Source organism: Canis aureus, chromosome 18 (assembly GCF_053574225.1).
Source record: "Canis aureus isolate CA01 chromosome 18, VMU_Caureus_v.1.0, whole genome shotgun sequence".
NCBI lineage: Eukaryota > Metazoa > Chordata > Mammalia > Carnivora > Canidae > Canis > Canis aureus.
In genome coordinates, this window is record NC_135628.1 from 26,356,170 (window position 1) to 26,376,708 (window position 20,539).

Consider the following 20,539-nt stretch of genomic DNA (forward strand, 5'->3'; position numbering starts at 1 on the left):
GTATACTTACATTAAGACTCTTTAGAGAGTAAAACACATTCAAAATCTAAACTCTTTGCTGAGATGAGGCCACATGTATTGCCTAATGAGCAATGTGGAATAGTACTCTATAATACAATGTTTTCTTTTTATAATCTGAAATATCTCCACCTTCCCTTCTAAATAAGTTAGCAATTGATAATAATAAAATTATTTATAGCCATTTAATATCTTTCTCCTTCATCTAACTTAATTAAGCAAATATCTGTGAAGAAATTACAACAAAAAGTAAATGATGAAGTAAATGGTGGCTAGGAAGAGAAAATGCTACAATAATTTGCTCATCTTACTTCCAAGAGGGAATAATATCTTATCTAGCCCAGAATACTGACCAATAAAAAATACATCAGAGATATTTTATTTGGTAGCTATTAGAAAAATTAATATCTTATATAGAAAGTTTTCTTATCTGTGGGGGAGGACGAGACTTAGGAATAATTTAAATTTATAGAAATTATCAAGATACTTATAGAAAAACATTTTGCTATATTTTAAGGCTTTTTATTGTATGTTTTTAAGACTCTAAAATGTCCTGCTAAGTAATGATGATTTAAATCCATTTGTGAAAGAAAAAAACATTAGCTATATATAAAATAGGATCAAAATAAGCAGCTTAAGAGGACAAAAGTGAGTCTATTATAAGCTGACATGGGAGCCTCAATTTGGGGTATGGTTTGTTTCTTTCCCAAGGAGGCAATGTAGTTTTAGAAGGAGGTTAGTGGCGCTTTTTTTTTCTGTCTTTAAAAAAAAATTCTGGTAAAATATACATAACACGAAATTTACCATTCTAACCATTTTTAAGGGTAATGTCCTCTGGGAGCTGAGAGGCCAATTCCTTTTATGTCACTATTCTTTTATACTCAGGCTTAGATTGCCATTCTTTTTTTTCTTAGTAGTAAAATATACATAACATGAAATTTTAGCCAGTTTCAACCATTTTAAAGTATATAATTTAGTGGCATTAAGTACACTTACATTGTTGTACAACCATCATCACTAACTCCAGAACTTTTTTTTCATTTCGCGCTGAAACTCTATACCCCTTTTAACCATAACTTCCCATTCCTCTCCTTCCCTTAGCCCTGGTAACCTCCATTTTACTGTCTATGAACATGACTATTCTAGGTATCTCCTATAAATGCAATCACAGTATTTGTTTTTTTGCATGTCTCTTTCAGTTAGCGTAACATCTTCTAGGGCCATGCTGTAGCATATGCTAGAATTTCCTTCCTTTTTAAGATTGAGTACTATTCCATTGTATATACATACATTTTGTTTATCCATTCATCTGTCTATGAGCATTTGGGTTGTTTCTATCTTTTGCCTATCGTGAATGATGCTATTATGAACACTAGTACACTAGTATACAAATATCTGCTTGACTTCCTTTTTTCAATTTTATTGGGTATATACCGAGAAGTGGAATTGCTGGATATATATATGGTAATTCTATCTTTAATAAGAGGCTAGTTTTGAAGAGTGATCTGGATTAAGATTTAGCTTAAGTCTCTAGCAAATATATAATCTTGGGGCAATATAGCATGGTGGCTATGTGAATGAGCTAAAGAAATGTGTCTGGGTCCACATTCTGGCTTCACTATTGTCTAGCTGTTATTCAATCTCTCTGTGCTTCAGTGTGCAAATCTGTAAAATTGGAAAAGAAGTGTTCTTGCCTCATTGGGTTCTTACAATGATTAGCTATTATCACCCATTTGTTCCTTTATTACACCTGAAATAATGACTCAAGAATGGCTTGATATATATATATATATATATATATATATATATATATATATATATATCAATTAAATATATAATATATATAATGACTCAATATATATTATATGTAAATATTTGTATACATGTCCATTTGTAGATTTTCTGAAGAGTTACAGTGGTTTATTTTTCCCTTTCTTAGTCAGATTCTCAATGGGGACCTGATCTATCAAAGAAGGCGAAGCACTACCCTAAAATAAATTAGTGATCTATATAGTTTAACACCAAGCCTAACAAATGTGAGCTTGATTAGGCAGGTTTATAAAATATTCCCTAATGCTTTTCGGATGAGATAGTCTCTATGCTACCTTTATTCTTTTGGCTAAATTCTAGCCAAGGAAATCCCCTTGCAGAAATTCCCTTTCTGTTCTCAACTATTATAATGTTGCTACAAATGGTCAAAAAAAAAAAAATAAAAAAAAGAAGAAAAAATTGAATACATTCCTAATTCTACATACAAAAGCAAGATATTTAATTGACAAAGAGACATCAAAATGTGTAATAATTAACTTTTCTTTAACTTTGGATAATCGTTTCTTTGGGGTTAATTCAATAAAGTAGTCCACAGCTTAATGCAGCATACCAATTTTCTTATTGTTCAGTTCTCCAAGTAATATAAATATGTTAAGGGGCCTCTGAGAAAGATCAGCAGAGTGCATCACAGTAAGAAAGAACAGTAATGATAAAGAAAAGCCTATGAGCAGCTCTGCCTCTTCAAAGAATAAAACTGTAAGGGAAACCCTTCCCTCATAATTAGCAAGGGGTCTTTTTAGAGGTTCTCCATTGATGTGGTATAGCTGACCCTCCCTTGGTAATAACTATTTCTAGATTTGCATACCACTTTTAACATTTCAAAGAGCTTTCCAGGCTTTATCCCAAAGTCAGTGTGGGCTTCCTCTGCTTCCCCAGGGGCCTACAAGTGGTTACTGCCATTCCTCCTTTACTGGGACTGAATGGAAGCCTGCTGCATTGGCATGCTGGGTCCAAATCAGTAGCAGAGTGGAACCCCATAGCCTGTAGCATAAATCCTTATCCAGTTACCCTAGGTCCCTCTAATGAACATGATAAGTGAAGCAAAACTAATTTGCTGCAAGCCTAACTTAAGAAATCCAGAAAATAGAACTTCAGGCCTTGAAACTGTTTTCATCCAAAATGCATTTAACAAATGCTTATTGGCTGTCTACTAAGGACTAGGCATCATTCTAGTGTTGGAGACACTGCAGTTAACCAATCAAAGGCTTTGCCACCACTGAGTTTACATTCCAGTGGGGGAACAGAGACAACAAAATAAACAAATGCACACATAGTATGTTAGCTGATAAGAAGTGATATAGCATGTTTAAAGAGCAGCCAGTGTTGAGAGGAATGATGGGATGTGACGTTCCAGAAGGAGCTTGGAGCCTGACTCCATAGAACCTTGTAGCTTATTGTAAGGAATTTGGTTTTTACTGTGAAGAATGAGTTAAGAAGCCATTGGAGGATTTGAAGCTGAAGCATGACACGATCAGAATTACATTTTACTAGTATCACCTGACTGCTGTGTTAAAAAAAGATTGTATGGGCATGGGCTGAGGCAGTAAGTTAGCTACTGCAGTAATCCAAGTGACGATAAGAGTGATAGATCCCTCATACTCTTTTTAGTCAAAATCCACCCTCTGTTCCAGGAAACTACTGATTTGATTTCTCTTTCTTTCTTTTTAAGATTTATATATTTTTATTCTAGAGAGACAGCATGAGTTGGGGGGGGGCACAGGAATTGAGAGAGAGAGAGAATCTTAAGCAGACTCTCCCCTGAGCATGGAGCCCAACATGGGGCTTGATCTCATGACCCTGAGTTTATGACCCAAGCCAAAATCAAGAATTGGACACTTAACTGACTGAGACCCCCAAGTGCTCCTTGATTTCTTTTTAAAAATCACTATGGATTAGTTTGACTGATTCTAGAGCTTGATATAAGTGGAAGACAATGGGGGTAATGGAAAGGAGGGGTTGGGAGGAACAAATGAAGGCTGGGTGTGGAGGGAGGTAGACACAGGTATTCAGCAATAATATATTTATCGTTCCTTCTTTATTTGGTTAGTAGCTTTAAGATATTTTGAGCTGTAAAAATGTGCTAACTATTGTAAGTTAGGCCGTTTTATGCAGCAGGTCTGAGAGTTCTTAGATGAACAGAAATGAGATCTGCTGCATGCCATCCTTTCTAAGTAGGGGCCTCTCCACAGGTGTGATTCTATAATTGCCCTCTGTGTGGTATGTATAGAAGATGCTCATGGCACTGGAGCTTTCATTACTTTGCTTGTATTTTAATTCTCCTCTTTGCTATGAGTCATTTTCCAATAAACTTAGGCATATATAATTATTCAATTTATTGTGCTACTTGTCACGTCATTGGTTACCATTTACCTTCATCCCACAAAAGACCAGCAAAACCTACTTAAAGCAGTTTCACACCTGTATATCTCCACCATGTCAATAATCCCCTCATCTTTAAAAACTGAAAAACTATAATAGTAAATGAATTTAAAAAACCTTAAATTCCTTCATAGTTCTGCCATACAACTGTTGGTATTTTCATATATGTTGTCCTCAATTTTGTGCACATGCACACCTATTGTATATAATTGTAATCATAGTTTACATTTTGTGTTGTTCTCTTTTTATTATGGTATAGATTTTAACAGGTAGTAAAAAAGACTTTTATTAGTTTAATATGTTACCAAGCAGCTATTATTTTAAAAGTCTGAACAGGTTCTGACTGCCTGAAGTGATTAACACATTGGATGAAAAAGCAATGGACCCTTAACCTCTAAACAACACTGTACCCTCTCACAATATGTTTTTAAAAATCTTATATATATGTTCATTATATCTCAATAAAACAAAGGCAAATCTTAGTTAAAAGACAGTAATGTTAAGTGTAATTTTTTTGTACATTCAAGCCCTAAGTAACTAAGCATCACCACTGAACACAATTCTGTGCATTTTGCACAATCTGTGCATTCCACAGATAGAGCCCAGTCCTAGTTACTGAGTATAAAAAAATGAATAAAGCATCAGTCATCATTAGAGGGAATCACTGTTTCTTCTCCATCAAAATAAACCAAATTGGCAAAGTGTCTACAATAAACATGGACTTTCATATCATTTGTTTGCTTTACAGAAATAAGAAATATCATGAACATCATGTGGCACTTATTGTATGATGGAAACTAGGGTAAAAACTTACACAATATGATTTACAAGTTGATAATAATAACTAATAGATTATTCAATAAGCAGTGGGCACTCTGGCTGCCAATATCCATTTCTCGTTGCACAAAGTTCGTATTTAAAAAGAAAAAGCCTGTAATTTTCTTAGACAGGAAAACACAACAGATTTTCAAACAGACTCAAAGTAATATGTGCCATTAAGCCTTCTGAAGGGTTTGAAGGCCATGATTTAAAAGAGGGGTTGGGAGTCGCCTGGGCGGCTCAGTCAGTTAAGTGTTTACTCTTAATTTCAGCTCAACTCTTGATCTCAGGTTCTTGAGATTCAGCCTTGTGTCAGGCTTCACCCTCAGTGGGGAGTCTGCTTGAGATTCTCCCTCTTCCTCTCCCACTGCACCTCCCCCTGCTCCTTCTCTCTTAAATAAATAAATCTTTTTTAAAAAAGTAAAAGAACGGCTGCTCATTAAAAAAAGTATTTGATGGTTTTTCATATCATTGCCACCAACTACTTTCTGAAATGCAATGCAGTTTGGTAAAGTACCATCCCTGCATTGTGGTCCTAAACCATATCAGTAGCATGTAGTAAGCAGGGGGTTAGTGTGAAGTTAGAGGATCCAGGGCTCTTAGAGGAGCTTGGTTCAGGGCCAGCACAAACAACACTATTTGCTTCCCCACTGGAGGTGAAATTAAGTTAAAACCTCTTGGGTTGGGGTGGGGGGGGGCAAAAAAAAAAAGAAAGAAAAAAAAAAAACCTCTTGGGTTTAAAGAGGAAAAATAGGTCACAGAAGAGAACCCCACAAGTGTGTATAGAAGAGGCTAAGAGTGGATATGGTTATAGCTATGATGGTGGTAGTGATGTGGGGTTACTATGGGAAGTGTACAGTGCATACCTATTCAAAAGGAGGCATATATGGGATGATTGCTTGGATATCAGCCTCTTATATGTTTATAGCACCAACTACAGCATCTTTTCTCATCCAAATCACTTCCTGTAGCCAACATATATACATTTTTACAAGGGTGAATACTCTGCATCAATACCTTAAAGAGACTGAACTCAAGAAATAATCTGCAGAGCCAAACTCTCTTGTGTTAAAAACAGTGTTGAACTAGGAATATGGAAACAAGAAATGATCTGCTCACTTACCTTCTCCAGTGCAGCTTGAACAACTGATTCACTTTCTGTGTCTAGGGCAGATGTAGCCTCATCTAAGATCAGGATTTTTGGTTTTCGGACTAAAGCTCGAGCAATTGCGATTCTCTGTTTCTGTCCTCCACTCATTTGTGCTCCTTTTTCTCCTACCAAGGTATTAAATTTCTAATGAAAAATAGGAAAAGCACAGAAACAGAAGGCAGCATGATCAAATCATTTGAACAGGAAATGACAATCACAGTTGTGTTTTAATACCAGCTTAATCACTACTTCAGCCTGTCTGCTTTTGACCTTTGATTTATTCTTAGTAAAAACAAACAACTATTTGAAAAAGAAAAGTCAAGTAAAGAAGAGACCTAAGAAAAATTTGGCTAGGACAAAAAAATATGATAATCAAGGATTTTTAGGAAGATTAATAATAATTTGAACCAATTTTCAAAGTTTTTAAAGATAGTTTTAGAATGCATTGATATCTTTAAAAGAACCTCAGTAATACAACTACACTCTTAACTATTATTTGAAAGGCTGACTAGCCATTTAATATATTACTCAAAATTTCCTTCCTGGATATTCTGAAAAAAAGTATGAAAAACATTAATGCAAAAACAAACTTCTCAAAAATTTTTTCATCTTGGGACAATTTTAGGCCTTTTATTATTTTATTTTTTTTTATTTTTGGGCATATATATTTTTAACAGAGTAGATATCATTAGATATTTGAGATCGGAGATAATTTCTAGAGCTAACAAAACATAGTTAGCAATACTGTATTGGGTTAGGTCCATGGTCCAAAACTCGTTTCTTCAAGGATATAAATTTAAATAGTATTTCTAAACCTTTGATTATTCTAGAGTCTGACCTTCACATTTAAAAAAACATAAACCTTATTGAGAAATAATTTATATACAGTAAAGTGCACACATTTTAAGGATAGTTTTATGAGTTTTGACAAATGAGTATAGCCGTGTTACCACCACTCCAATACAGATATAGAACATTTCTATCACCCTAGAAAGTTTCCTCATGAATCTTTCCAGTCCAAATCCACACATTGATTTGATTTTTTGTCACTATAAATTAATTTCACTAGTTCTAGAACTTCAAATAAATAGAATCATACAATGCATACCTTTTATTTATTTAGTTTTTAAAGCAGTTTTAGGTTGATAGTATAATTGAGAGGAAGGTATAGAGATTTCCCATATACCTTTGCCACACACATGCACAGTGTCCCCCTTTATCAACATCCTCCACCAGAGTGGTACATTTGTTATAACTGATGAACCTACTACATTGACACATCATAATCACCCAAGTCCATAGTTTATATTAGGATTCACTCTTGGTGGTGTACTTTCAATGAGTTTGGACAAATGCGTAATGACATTTGCATTGTTACAGTATCATACAGAGTATTTTCACTACCCTAAAAATCCTCTGTGTTCTGCCTATTCATCCCCACCTGCACCTCAAACTCTGACAACCACACACCTTTTTTACTGTTTCTATAGTTTTGCCTTTTCAAGAATGTCATAGAGTTGAAATTACATAGTATGTAGCTTTTTCAGATCCAGCTTTTTCAGATTGGTTTCTTCCACTTAGTAATATGCATTTAAGATTTTTCCATGTGTTCATGGCTTGATCGATCATTTCTTTTTAGCCCTGAATAATGAATGTCCCATTGTCTGGACATACCACTGTTTATTTATTCATTCATTTATTCATTCACTGACTGAAGGACATCTTGGTTGCTTCCAAGCCTTGGTGATGCAAATAAAGCTCCTATAAACATTTGTGTGTAGGTTTTTATGTGAATTTAAGTTTTCAACTCCTTTGGGTGAATACCAAGGAGCATGATTATTAATAATATGATAAGAATATATTTAGTTTTACAACAAACTGTCTTCCCAAATGTTCCTATAGACTTGAGAATTGGTTTGTTGATAATCACAAAATACCTGCTGGGATTTTGATTGGAATTGCACTGAATCTATAGATCAAGTTGGGAAGAACTGACATCTGGCAATACTGAGTCTTTCTCTCTACAAACATGGAATATCACTCCATTGAAAAAATTCTTTGATTTCATTCATCAGTCTTGCAGTTTTCTTTATATAGATCTTGTACATACTTTGTTAGATTTATGCCTAAGTAATTCATTTTTTGGATGCTAATGTAAATGGTATTGTGCTTTTTTAAAAAGATTTTATTTATTTATTTGAGAGACAGTGAGAGAGAGTGAGCACATGCAAGAGAGCATGAGCAGTGGGGAAGGGTAGAGGGAGAGGGAAAAGCAGACTCCCCACTAGGCAAGGAGCTCAATGCAGGACTCAATCCCAGGATCTTGGGATCATGACCTAAGCTGAAGGCAGACACAAACAACTGAGCCACCCAGGTGCCCCTAGGATTGTGCTTTTATTTTTTTTCTTTTTTTTTTTCCCAAGGATTGTGCTTTTAATATCAGATTCCACTTGTTCATTGCTGATATATAGGAAAATGACTGACTTTTGTATATTAACCTTGTATGCTGCAGCCTTGCCATAATTGCAGTGTGTGCTTTTTTGGTCTGTCTTACCTAGCATAATATTTTTGAGATTCATCCACATTGTGTGTATCAGCAATTCACCCCTATTTATTTCTGAGTAGTGCTTCACACAATGTGAATCTACCTTGGGTTACCAAATTCAACAAAAACAGATAAAAACAAAAAAAATACAGAGCTCAGTTAATTTCGATTTTCTGTTATCAGTGACTACTTCTTTAGCATATCTCATACAATATTTGGGATATGCTAGTATTATTCATTTATGCTAAAACTAATGCTAAAACTTATGCTAAAATTATTCGTTGTTCATCTGAAATTCAAAATGTACTGAAAACTTTGTATTTCATCTAACAACCATATATCAATCAAATTTGTCCATTCAGCCGCTGATGAACATTTGGATTGTTTCTAACTTTTGAATATTATGAATAACACTGCTATGAACATTCATGTACATAATGTTCTTGTCAGTTTCTAGACACACACAAAAAAGACTCCTGGGATTTTGATTGGTATAGCAATAAATTTATCAATTTTAGGAGGACACATATCTTTAAAAATACTGAATATCTAAATCAATGAATAAGTTACATTCTATTTACTTAGATCTTGAGTTTCTCTCAGAAATGTTTCATATTTTTCATATAGAAGATTTATACCTTACACTAAATTTATTCTATTTTAATATTTTTGATGCTATTGTGAATGGAACTTTTAATTTTATTACTTGTTTATTTTAAAGATTTTATTTACTTATTTGAGAGAGCACAAGCAGGAGACAGGGGAAGAGGGAGAGGGAGAAGCAGGATCTCCACTGAGCAGGTAGGCTGATGCAGCGCTCCCAGGAACCTGGGATCATGACCTGAGTCAAAGGCAGACTCTTAACTGATGAAGCCACCGAGGCACCCTGCCACTTTTAATTTTAATTTTAATTTCATTTGTAATTGTTGCTACTATTTAGATATCTAATTGACTTTTTTATAGTTATAGGTCTTTCTAAAATTATCTAGTTATATTTTAAAAAATATATATTTTTTTATTTGACAGAAAGAAGAGAGAGAGGGAAAGAGAGCACACAAGCAGGGGGAGTGGCGGGCAGAGGGAGAGGGAGAAGCAGGATCCCTACAGAGCAGGGAGCCCAGTGTGGGAACCAACACCATCCAAAAGCAGACACCCAATGGACTGAGCCATCCAGGCGCCCCTATCTACTTATTTTGAATGAGTTTTGGTAGTCTGTGTCTTTCAATGAATTGACCCTCAACTAAGTTGTCAAATTCACAGGCATAACTTTGCTCATAGTATTCCTGTAACCTTTTAATCTCTTTGAGATCAATAGTGATTGATGTATTATCTTTTATTCCTGATATTGGTAATTTCTCTTCTCTTTTTTGATTTTTATCAGCCTTGTTATCATTTTATTGATTTCATTAGTCTTTTCAAACAAACAGCTTTTGATTTTAATGACTCTTTCTAGTGTTTTCTGTTTTTGCTGTCACTGATTTTTGCTCGAATCTTATTTTCCCTTCTGCTTGCTTTGCTTTCAACTTGCTCTTCTTACTCTAGTTTCTCAAACTGGAAACTTCATTTACAGATTTTGGATCTTTTTTCTTTTCCAAAAGAAGAATTTAATGCTGTAAGTTTCTCTGAAAGTAGTTCTTTAACTGTATTTCTCTTAAACTGTATTTCTCTTAAGTAGTTCTTTAACTGTATTTCACAAATACTGATACACAGAAGTTTTATTTTTATTTAGTTTAAGATAGACATTAATTTTCCTTGAAACTTTCTCTTTCGGCCATAGATTATTTAGAAATGACTTATTTAATTTTCAAATATTTGGATTTTCTAGTCTATAGCCATGCCATCCTGAACATGCCTGATCTTGCCAAATATTTGTGGATTTTCCAGATATATTTGTTACTGATTTCTATAATTTTATTATGGTGCGAGAACATTTTTTGTATGTTCTTTGAAATAGCAAAGTTGTTTTTTTTTTTAATGGCCCAGAATATTGTTTATCTCAGTGACTGTTCCCTATAAACTTGAAAAGAAGGTATTCTGCTGTTATTGGGTGGAGGGTTCTATAAATGTCAGATCTAATTGGTTGACAGAATTGTTCAGGTCATCTATAGCCTTACTGATTTTCTGCCTACTTGTTCTATCAAGTGCTAAAGGCTTCAGCTAAAATTGTGGGTTTGCCTATTTCTCCTTTCAAGTGTAGCAGTTTTTGCTTCATGCATTTTGAAGCTTTTCTTAAGCGAATAAACATTTAGATTATGATTTCTTGCTTATGGGTCATAGTTTCCTGTTTCTTTGTATATTTAATTGTTGCAGAGTATATACTGAATTCTGTGCATGTCATGTTGGAGACTCTGAATTCTGTTTCCTTCTGAAAACAAAGTTGGTTTTTGTTTTAGTAAGCAATTCAAGCCCTGATCAATCATTTTGAACTTGTGTAATCCTGGTTTTTTGCTTTGTTGGGGTGAATCTGTAGAAAATCTCTTAAACTTGGCAAGGCTCAACCTATAGGTTCTATCTCCTCTGGGAAATCTTGTCATGGTTTGGTTTTAGAATTTGTTAGAGCAGGTCTAAAGTCAGCCTACTCTAAGGTACGGTCTTTACACTTTTTTTTTTTTTTTTTTTGGTCTTTACTCTTAATTTAAGATGTGGTTTTGGGGTCTCGTTACACTGTGACATTCCCACTATTAGCCACAAGATGGCCTTACAAATCAACATTTTGCAGACAGCAAAATTCTCAGCTTGGACTAATGATTTTGTCTCATATTTCTTTGTTATATTTTAATACATCTTTGAATTATTTTTCTTTTCTAGATACAGTGAGAACCAGTAAGAACTAAATATGATTTTTAAACTTGACCTTTCAATAGTGCATTTCTACTTTTGGTTGCTGCCATGCTTTCTCATTCATAGATATTTCATCTAGGACAATCCAATAATTATTCACACTCCCCCTACTCTGTAGAGGTTATTGTTTTGTAATCTTATTTTGGAATATTGCACTGCTTTAGTTCTAAGCTAAAGACACAGGCTACATAGTGTACTTACATTGGGAAATGCCATTATAAAATCATAAGCATTTGCTTCCTTTGCTGCTTTCTTAATCTCTTCATCAGTCACTCCATCTCGTCCATATTTAATATTGTTATGAATGGTGGTCCCAAACAAAACAGGCTCTTGGCTGACCACTCCAATATGTTCTCGATAATGCTGCACATTTAAAGTTCTGATATCATTTTCATCCACCATGATCTGCCAATTCAAAGGAATGAATCATACTGTGATGCCTTATGCTGCATTAGGTTTAGAGTCTTTTTTACTAGTTCAAACCATAAGCTGAGAAGCAGAGTATTTCAGGGATCAGACTGACTTATTTTGATAAAATATTTATAATATGTATATTGTCAACAGACTTCTTCTGATTGATGGGAACCAAAAAAATGTAAAAAAAAACTAGCTTAAAATCTTGTCAAACTACCTGAATATCTTTATTCTAAGACCCACAAATTAGTTACTATGTAGATACATGTGACAGGAGCCATAAATATTATCATGTCAACACATGTAACAAACTTCAGTTTTGTTATTTTAAGACTGATGTGACCTTTGTATTTTTCTAGGAAATTTTTTTTAATTTTTATTTATTTAAGTAATTTCTACACCCTCCCTGGGGCTCAAGCTAACAACCCTGAGATCCAGAGTCCCATGCTCTTCTGATTGAGCCAGCCAGGTGATCCTAGGAAACATTCTCTCTTCTCAACACCCCATTTCACAGCAAAAGGCACAGGTATCTTCTATTCATTTGCATAAATAATAGAATTTGTAAATGAACAAAGGCTTCTTCATAGATAGTGCCATTACTCATTACTCCCAAATATTCCAATGACAGAGTCAGGGTTTGATAATTATAACTCATAGAGCCTTTCTTCCTCCCCAACTCTGGTATTCTCTCTGGGCACAGGTATTCTATGCAACTACCTTATGTATGAAATGCATATTTCATACATCTAATAATTTATTTATTTAACAGCATGAATAAATGACTAATATACTCCAAATGAGGACTTATGAAGTCAAATTTAAATGAAACCAAGCTCTAGCAGGGTAGATTTTCTTCTAAATAGCTGGAAGTCTGAATAGAAGCATTAAGAATTATGCTTCTGTGACTATCATAATCTTGTTCTCCATGCTATTTTCAAGGGTAAAAAAGTCAAGTGCAGCATTAGGGATAGTAGAAAAAAATGAGAGAGTATATTTTCTACAGGTATTCTTCTGGGATGTTTTGAGAAACTGAAAATCTTGTAAATTCTAGGTACTACAATTATGTTATTATTCTCCACTGCTTTCATCACCTTCTAATATACTATATAATTTACTTATTTGTTGGTCTCTATTTATTACAGTGTAAGCTTGATGAGGGCAGAGGTTTTCATGCTTTGCTCATTAATGTACCCCAGGACCCAGAATAGTGCCTAGCACACAGTAGGTGTTCAATAAATATTTGGTGAATGAATGAATATGCAGAAAATAAAATGAAATGTCTTCTATCAGCTCCACTGTTAAAAATTAGAAGTTGATATAGCTGTAAGCTCTCTATAATATGTGATATTTCCTAATTTCAGCATGCAGGCTATGAATGATTTTGCTAGGTGCACTTACAAAGCCGTTGTCAGGATCATATAACCTTTGTAGAAGTTGGACTATAGTACTCTTCCCACTGCCACTGGGGCCAACCAAGGCTACTGTCTCTCCAGACTTAATTTTGAGATTCAGATCTTTCAGAATCTATTGGGATATAGGGGAAAAATATTATAAAAGTAGGTGAGAATATGATTCATATATTTTCAGAAATTTAATGTATAATGAATTCTTCTGTGACACTTAAAAACTAATTTAGATCTTATTTTGTTTCATGTACATGTATAATAAAAATCTACATAATTTTAGAAAATGATGTTCAAAAAATCTCTTGCCATCTCTCTATATAAAGAGGAGATCTAGATTAAGAGTACTCCTAGAATATTAACTAGCCATAGCAAACTGTCCACATTTTGAATTTACATCAATTTCATGTCTACCAAGTTAGTGAAAGTAACTATCTTGCCAGATATCTTCATGAGCTATTTAAGGAAATTCTTTCTCTTAAAAAACATATTTAACATTATTGCAAAATATATTGCCAAGTAAAGCAACCAGCAAGACTCTTTAGGTGCTCCCATGAATGGGATTCCACCATTAGAAACCCAGCTTTACTAGTGCTAGATCTCATGGGGATATTTCAACTTGAGGTAGCACTTTAAAATTTTTCTCAATAACTGAGAGTTGCTATCAGATTTCAGTGTCCCAGAGACATGCAATGTGAGAGAAGCCTGACAAATAATTACCCTACCAAAAAAAAAAAAAAAATTACCCTACCAAAATGACAATGGTAATCAAACCCTCACCTATTTTTGCTTGCATTTATATGTATTCAGGCTTAAAACATGGGAATCTCTCCTTGGACTCTTACTTTGATTTCCCCATTTATAAAGAAACAGACCCTTCAAATATGCTAAACATAAAATTTTCAAAGGGCCAAGCAGAGAAGAATTCTGTTAAGGAGGTTAGAAACTGGAGACTCCATGGGGATCCCTGGGTGGCGCAGCGGTTTGGCACCTGCCTTTGGCCCGGGGCCTGATCCTGGACACCCGGGATCGAATCACATCGGGCTCTCGGTGCATGGAGCCTGCTTCTCCCTCTGCCTATGTCTCTGCCTCTCTCTCTGTGACTATCATAAGTAAATAAAAATTAAAAAAAAAAAAAAAAGAAACTGGGGACTCCTGGTGGGAATACCTCCTCTCCCATCTGTGCTTTTACTCTGGAGTTGGTTTCTATACTTTCCTTGGCAGAATCAATTTTGTTTATTTAAAGTAGCAAACTTTTTCTTTGTTTAAAATTATTCATTCTTTAGCTTAAAAAAAAGGGGGCCATTTTTTAAAAGTTCACTTAAAAATAGTTGTTTAAAACCTAGAGAACACTTTACCATGCAATATGATGGCAAATTGGTATGTAAGTCTCCAAGAACCAACCCAAGTGTAGTTGCAAATGCTGCATTTATGTTAAGAAAAATGGCAGAAGATAACACTATTCCAATAATGGTAATTAAGTAATAAAAGTTAAAAAAAATAAAGAGCTTTCAATTAAAGACTTAGAGAAAAATAAGGAAGTAGGAGTAGATAGATCTATTCTGGACAGAAGTTATGCAGGGAGCATTTGGGCACTTTAAAAGGCATTAAAGGTTGATGGCATTATTAATTTTTATCAATTTTACTTAAAACCATGGTTTCCTTTTTCTTTAAGATTTTATTTATTTATTCAAGAGAGAGCAAGAGATTAGGGGGAGGAGCAGAGGGAGAAAGACAAGCAGACTTCATCCTGAGCATGCAGCTCAATGGGGTTTAATCTCAGAACCCTGAGATCATGACCTGAGTCAAAACCAAGAGTCAATGCTTAGCCAACTGAGCCACTCAGGAGCCCCATGGTCTTCTTTTTCTATGAAATGGATGTTCTATTAGTAATTGTTCTTTGCAATTTTTGACTGTAACCACCTTTTTAGATAAATACACTAATAAAATGAAAAAAAAATAAGACAGAAGAGACAGATAAATATTTTCACAAGAACTTGTCAAAGACTAAATGATGGAGGGTGATAAACTTTTTGTTGCATGTGTGTTTGTGTACACATGTGAGTATTTGTATATATCTAAAAGTGAGAAAGAAAGTACCTGAAACACAAATGCTGGTGCAGTAAAGCTCTCAGGAAAGGGAGAAGGGAAAGTCATAACATGTGGATAATTTCTCAGGGTTAGAGACTAGACGGTTAAAATGAGTGTCTCTGTTGTGTAGGATAATATCCAGGGACCATCAATAGGTGATGCCATCAATCCAAGACATTTTAGTGTGCTCCCAAATGCAGGGGATAGGAATTCCAGGGAGTTGAAAATGTTTCAGTTGAATGCAGAAAAGAGGCTGCAAAATGTAACTTAGCTCTTCCAGAGTTTTTTATCCATTACTGATCTTTCCTTCCCTCCTACTTTTCCTCCTTCTCCCTTTCTCTCTCTCTCTCTCTTCTTTCTCTCCTGAAGTCTTAAAGAAAAGTAGCAAAATCTTGGTCAAAATGATCCTAAATAATCTCTTAAGAGGAGATCTTAGCCAGTATAAGATAATGGCGGAAAACTGCACAATTCTATAATTAAATTAAGGTACCTTGACAGATGGTCTTGATGGATAATTGAAAGAAACATTTTTAAATTCCACTGTTCCTTCTATGCATTCTGGTTTATATCCTGTTGTTGAAAAGTTATCTATAGCAGGTTTCTTGGAAAAACAAAGAAAATGTTATAAAAATTCAACAACACTGTATCTCCTAAAAATAGTTTAAAGAAGGTTTACTTTTACAATATTTTCTGTTTCAGAAGTATATTGAGTTAGACATGAAGATTTCAATAAAACACAATGTCCTTGTGGAAGAGTTAAAACAATCTCTTTCCACAGCCAATTTCCCAACATGGATTTTGCCCATCTTTTTGTTTTAGTGAAATGAGTGTGTCAATTTTTTGGTTTCTTTCTTGTAGTAATGGTAGTTATCTTTCAAAGCAATTTGAAGTCTTACCTTATCAATAACCTGGAAAATATTAAAGGCAGCTCCTCTGGCTATAGTGAAGGTTTCAAAGTTAGGGGCTGCTGTTCCAATGCAGTAACTACTGTGGATTACACTAAAAAAAACCTATAGGAACAAGAAAATAATATTTACTCTCTCCAGTTATGTAAGAGAGACAACAGAATGAAGTGTATATGTTGTTGAGATTCAGAGAGATATTAGGAGAATTAGGTAGAAAGAATGGAACCTCCTGTCAAACATAAAGGAAACAAGTTAATTTAAGTATGATAGCTTTTTCTTAATGTGGAACAACTTTTGATTGTCCCATAGTCTTCTTATCATCTGCTGGGAAGTCTGAGTAGGAAAATCTGCTTACTGAGGAGTGCTTACTGGTTGACTGAGGAGGTGAATTGCACTCTCTCCTTGCTGGTCAATTCCTTAAACTTTACAAAGGATGTGATACATTTCACTAGCATAGAGACGTTACACTATTTCTGTCCAACAGTTTCTAAATTCTTGTATTATTGGACGTCTTTCAGTTTCAGACAGACAGATCTCTGCAAAAAGTGAAATAAGGAAAGAACCCCATAAGCCAGATGCTTTTTCCCTATCTTACAAATGAGGAAGCTTAGGTTTAGCAAGTAATTTGCCCAAAGTCACACATAAATTGAGAAGAAAAGATGTGCCCCAAATTCCTTATGCTCAAGTTTCATTTACATAAAAGTCTTAATTATGAAAGTCTCAAATGCAAAAGATAACTTTAGTTGACAAAAAAGAAATCTACATAGAATGGGAAGACCAAATGAAACTGAAATATATAGACCAGATCAATTCAGTTCAGCAAGACAAATTTTTCTTAATGCTGAACTTAACTCTTTATTGTTGAAACTTGAAGGAATAATTGAATAAATTCAAATTTAATGCATAACCCCTAAGAGTTTTTTTTTTAATTTCTAATTGTGATGTTGGGCAGAGCTGTAGATAGTATGTCTTTAACATTACTATATGCTAAAAGGACAGAGGAAGGGAAGGAGAGTTTAATCTACAGAATATTTCCAGAGGGAAGACAGTCAACAAGGTGAATCTAGAGTACCATCTTACCTCAGCAAGTTTGAAAAGGAAAAGTCTCACTAGAGTTTGGCCTTTTTGACTGTTGGATTAAGAAAACTCAATATCCTAGTGGAGAATTCATTTATGAGTCTTGTAAAAGCATGGTGCTTTTAAAGATACATTGGATGAATAAATCCTGCCAATTCAAAATTATAATTTAAAGGTATATATAAAGCATTTGATGGAAACAAATATTTGTTAAAAACATTCATCTTTGGATATTCATCATCATTCAAAGACAAATTTTTAGTAAATTCTAGATAAGAGACTATATAGGCCAGTTACTTTGCTCTCAAACAAGACTTACAGCAAGAACAGTTCCGATGGTATAACCAGGTTCTCCACTAAGAATCAAGGAGGTTCCATACCAAAAAGCAAGTCCATAGGTTCCAATCATAAAAAAGTAAACTGCACCAAGAGAGAGTTTTGAAGCTATAGCCTTTTTTATGCCAACATCCTTTGCATCTTTTAGATTCTGTGTATACCTGAAAAAGACAAAATGCAATGTAATAGACTTTGGGAAAAATAAAATCAAGCAAATATTGTCATAATTAAAGGAATAGACCTTTGGATTTCTTTTTCCTGGGCTCCAAAGGCTACAACTGTTCGGATTGATGACAAGACTTCTTCTGCTACAGCCCCTGCTTTGGAATAGGCATTTAATTCCTTAGTAGTCAATGAGATGATTATCTGTAATAAACCATGACCAAAAAGAGGGCTCTGAGGCAGCAACAATGTGCACAGAATTTAAATCAGGTAGAATCAAGAACATCAGATTTTATTATTAAAAAAGTAGTTAATATCATTTAATCTAACTTTCTCAGTTTGCAAATGAGGAAAGCAATGGCCAGAAATAATTAAATGACTTTTTAAAGTCTCAAAGCAGTGAAAGAGCTGAGTCTGATGTAATCTTCAGTCAAAATCTGTACTCTGCCTTCTACAAGTAGAGCTTCACTGTTTCCTCCCTATATTTTTAAAACCTTAGAATAGGGTACTTAAATTAATAAAATTGGGAAAGACTTTATTTAGAGATGGGTTATAGAGACACAGTCCGTTTTGGATGCACTATGGAAACTGCTAAGCCTGATTTGACTTGATTTGTTATTATGTCAAAGCAAGTCTTCCAGAGGCTATGGGTCACAGCAGCAGGAAGAAGAAGATGATCTTGCATATGTCTGGAGTGTGACCCCTGAAGCTATTACTACACAATGCAGCCTACCTAGTAAATGCTGTATCTCCAACACTAAGAAGTGAAATTTCAGAGACAGAGAGGAAGGAGAACATCACACGTATTGATATTAGGCAGTTTTACCTGGTTTCAAAATTTTAAAATAAAAATGTGCCTTTTTCTCTATTATATATCCTATTTCCCACTCCTTTAATTAGCAAGAGATTTAATTTAGTAATTAGGTTCAATGAAATGGAATAGGAGAAAAATTATTGGTTCAATGAAATGGAATAGGAGAAAAATTATTCTCTGAGCTATGAGTGGTTAACTATTGTCTACCCATATAATAAATTTCATTTTCAAAACATATTCTACATAATTGGAGATGATTTTACATAAGACGTGTTTGGACAGTTGTTAAAATCAGAAGGTAGGGGTAGCCCGGGTGGCACAGCAGTTTGGCGCCTGCCTTTGGCCCAGGGCGTGATCCCAGGGTCCCGCGATGGAGTCCCGCATTGGGCTCCCTGCATGAAGCCTGCTTCTCCCTCTGCCTATGTCTCTGCCTCTCTCTCTGTGTCTCTCATGAATAAATAAGTAAGTAAATAAATAAATAAATAAATAAATCTTTTAAAAAATCAGAAGGTAGTATAGAGTGAGTAATAAATACTGAGTAATAAATATTATTTTCTGAATTCATGTAAAGATTACTATTCCTGTATCACTGGAGAGGAAGCAGCACCCATTAAAAAGCCCTGTACATAGCAAATATTTAATAAATGAATGAAAGGAAGCTAGATACCACCCATCCTGGCTTCTTTAGTCATTTGGACAATTTTGATATTTATTTGCTTCTTTTTCACAACCAGCTAATATAATAGCTGAATTTAGATTTCTCACTGTTGTTCCTTATACACTTCTTATCCATTTTACTTTCCTAGGCAGTTTAGTTTAGGCTTTAATCTCAGTAACACATAGTGGGAAATCTTCCTATTGAGGGGATCCTCATTTCAAATATGGTGGGGATGAAGATTTTTACAAGGGTTGTAAAGTCAATGCTAGAAGCCTCATTAAATAAAGATTTCTTGTCTAAATATTGAAGCCTGTTAAATTATTCAGCCATAGAATATTTTTATTGTGGCAAATTCTTTTTTGGTTGAACTTGTATAATGCTAGCAAATCAACTCAGTGAATTTTATGGCTTTGATTTCCATAAAGAACAATTAACTTTGCAAAATTAAAAACCTCATCCATTTCTAAGACTGTGCTATGCCTCCAATCTAGGAGATGGATATATAATATACATTGGTAGAATTGCCAGGTTTGATTTGGAGAGAGGTATTGGGATATATTGGTGGTTTTTGGATTTAACAAAGAGCATTGTTTTCAAATCCAGGTTATAACATTAATCTACTTATAATAGATTGTGGTGTACTTAAAAGAGTGCTAGAAATATAATTTAAAATGAAGATACATAATTTGTTTAAAAAATTGAAACAGATTTACCTAGTACACAAAAATAGACATTAGGAGACATTTTCAATGCAATTCAAGAGCCTTATAAAAATATAAACTTGAAATGGCTGACATGAAAAAGTGTTTACAGTTTTAGGATTTTCTTATTTTGTCCTAGTGAAATGAACTGCACACATTTATCTGGAAATTTAGAACACACAAGGCTCTCCCAACATCCAATATATAATATCTATGCTATTGTTTGAAGTTGTACTAGGCTACTAAATGAAGGGAAATGTTTTTTATTGTTAGTAAGATATTAAAGTTAACCTCATTGCAGCCAAATAACTTGAAAACAAAAAAAGTGACTAATAGGGAACAAAATCAAAAGTATTGGTGATACTTAATATCCCTTTCCATTTTTAGACATAGGAA

General features: G+C 34.3%; 1 protein-coding gene across 17 annotated transcripts in view; it reads right to left on the reverse strand.

Moving 5' to 3' along the window:
* ABCB5 (ATP binding cassette subfamily B member 5) overlaps positions 1-20,539 on the reverse strand; it is a 154,631-nt gene that overhangs the window by 87,972 nt on the left and 46,120 nt on the right. For 16 of the 17 annotated variants that reach the window (XR_013356749.1, XR_013356751.1, XR_013356750.1 and 13 more), the window contains 7 exons: positions 18,050-18,174; positions 17,792-17,969; positions 16,387-16,500; positions 15,981-16,091; positions 13,395-13,520; positions 11,784-11,987; positions 6,170-6,340 (listed from right to left, as the gene is read on the reverse strand). Coding sequence is in view for 13 of the 17 variants with exons in the window: in XM_077856583.1 (XP_077712709.1) it covers positions 6,170-6,340; positions 11,784-11,987; positions 13,395-13,520; positions 15,981-16,091; positions 16,387-16,500; positions 17,792-17,969; positions 18,050-18,174 (1,029 nt within the window). In the remaining 4 variants the exon portion in view is untranslated. The remainder of the gene's footprint in view (positions 1-6,169; positions 6,341-11,783; positions 11,988-13,394; positions 13,521-15,980; positions 16,092-16,386; positions 16,501-17,791; positions 17,970-18,049; positions 18,175-20,539) is intronic. The other variant, XM_077856585.1, reaches the window with a different exon arrangement.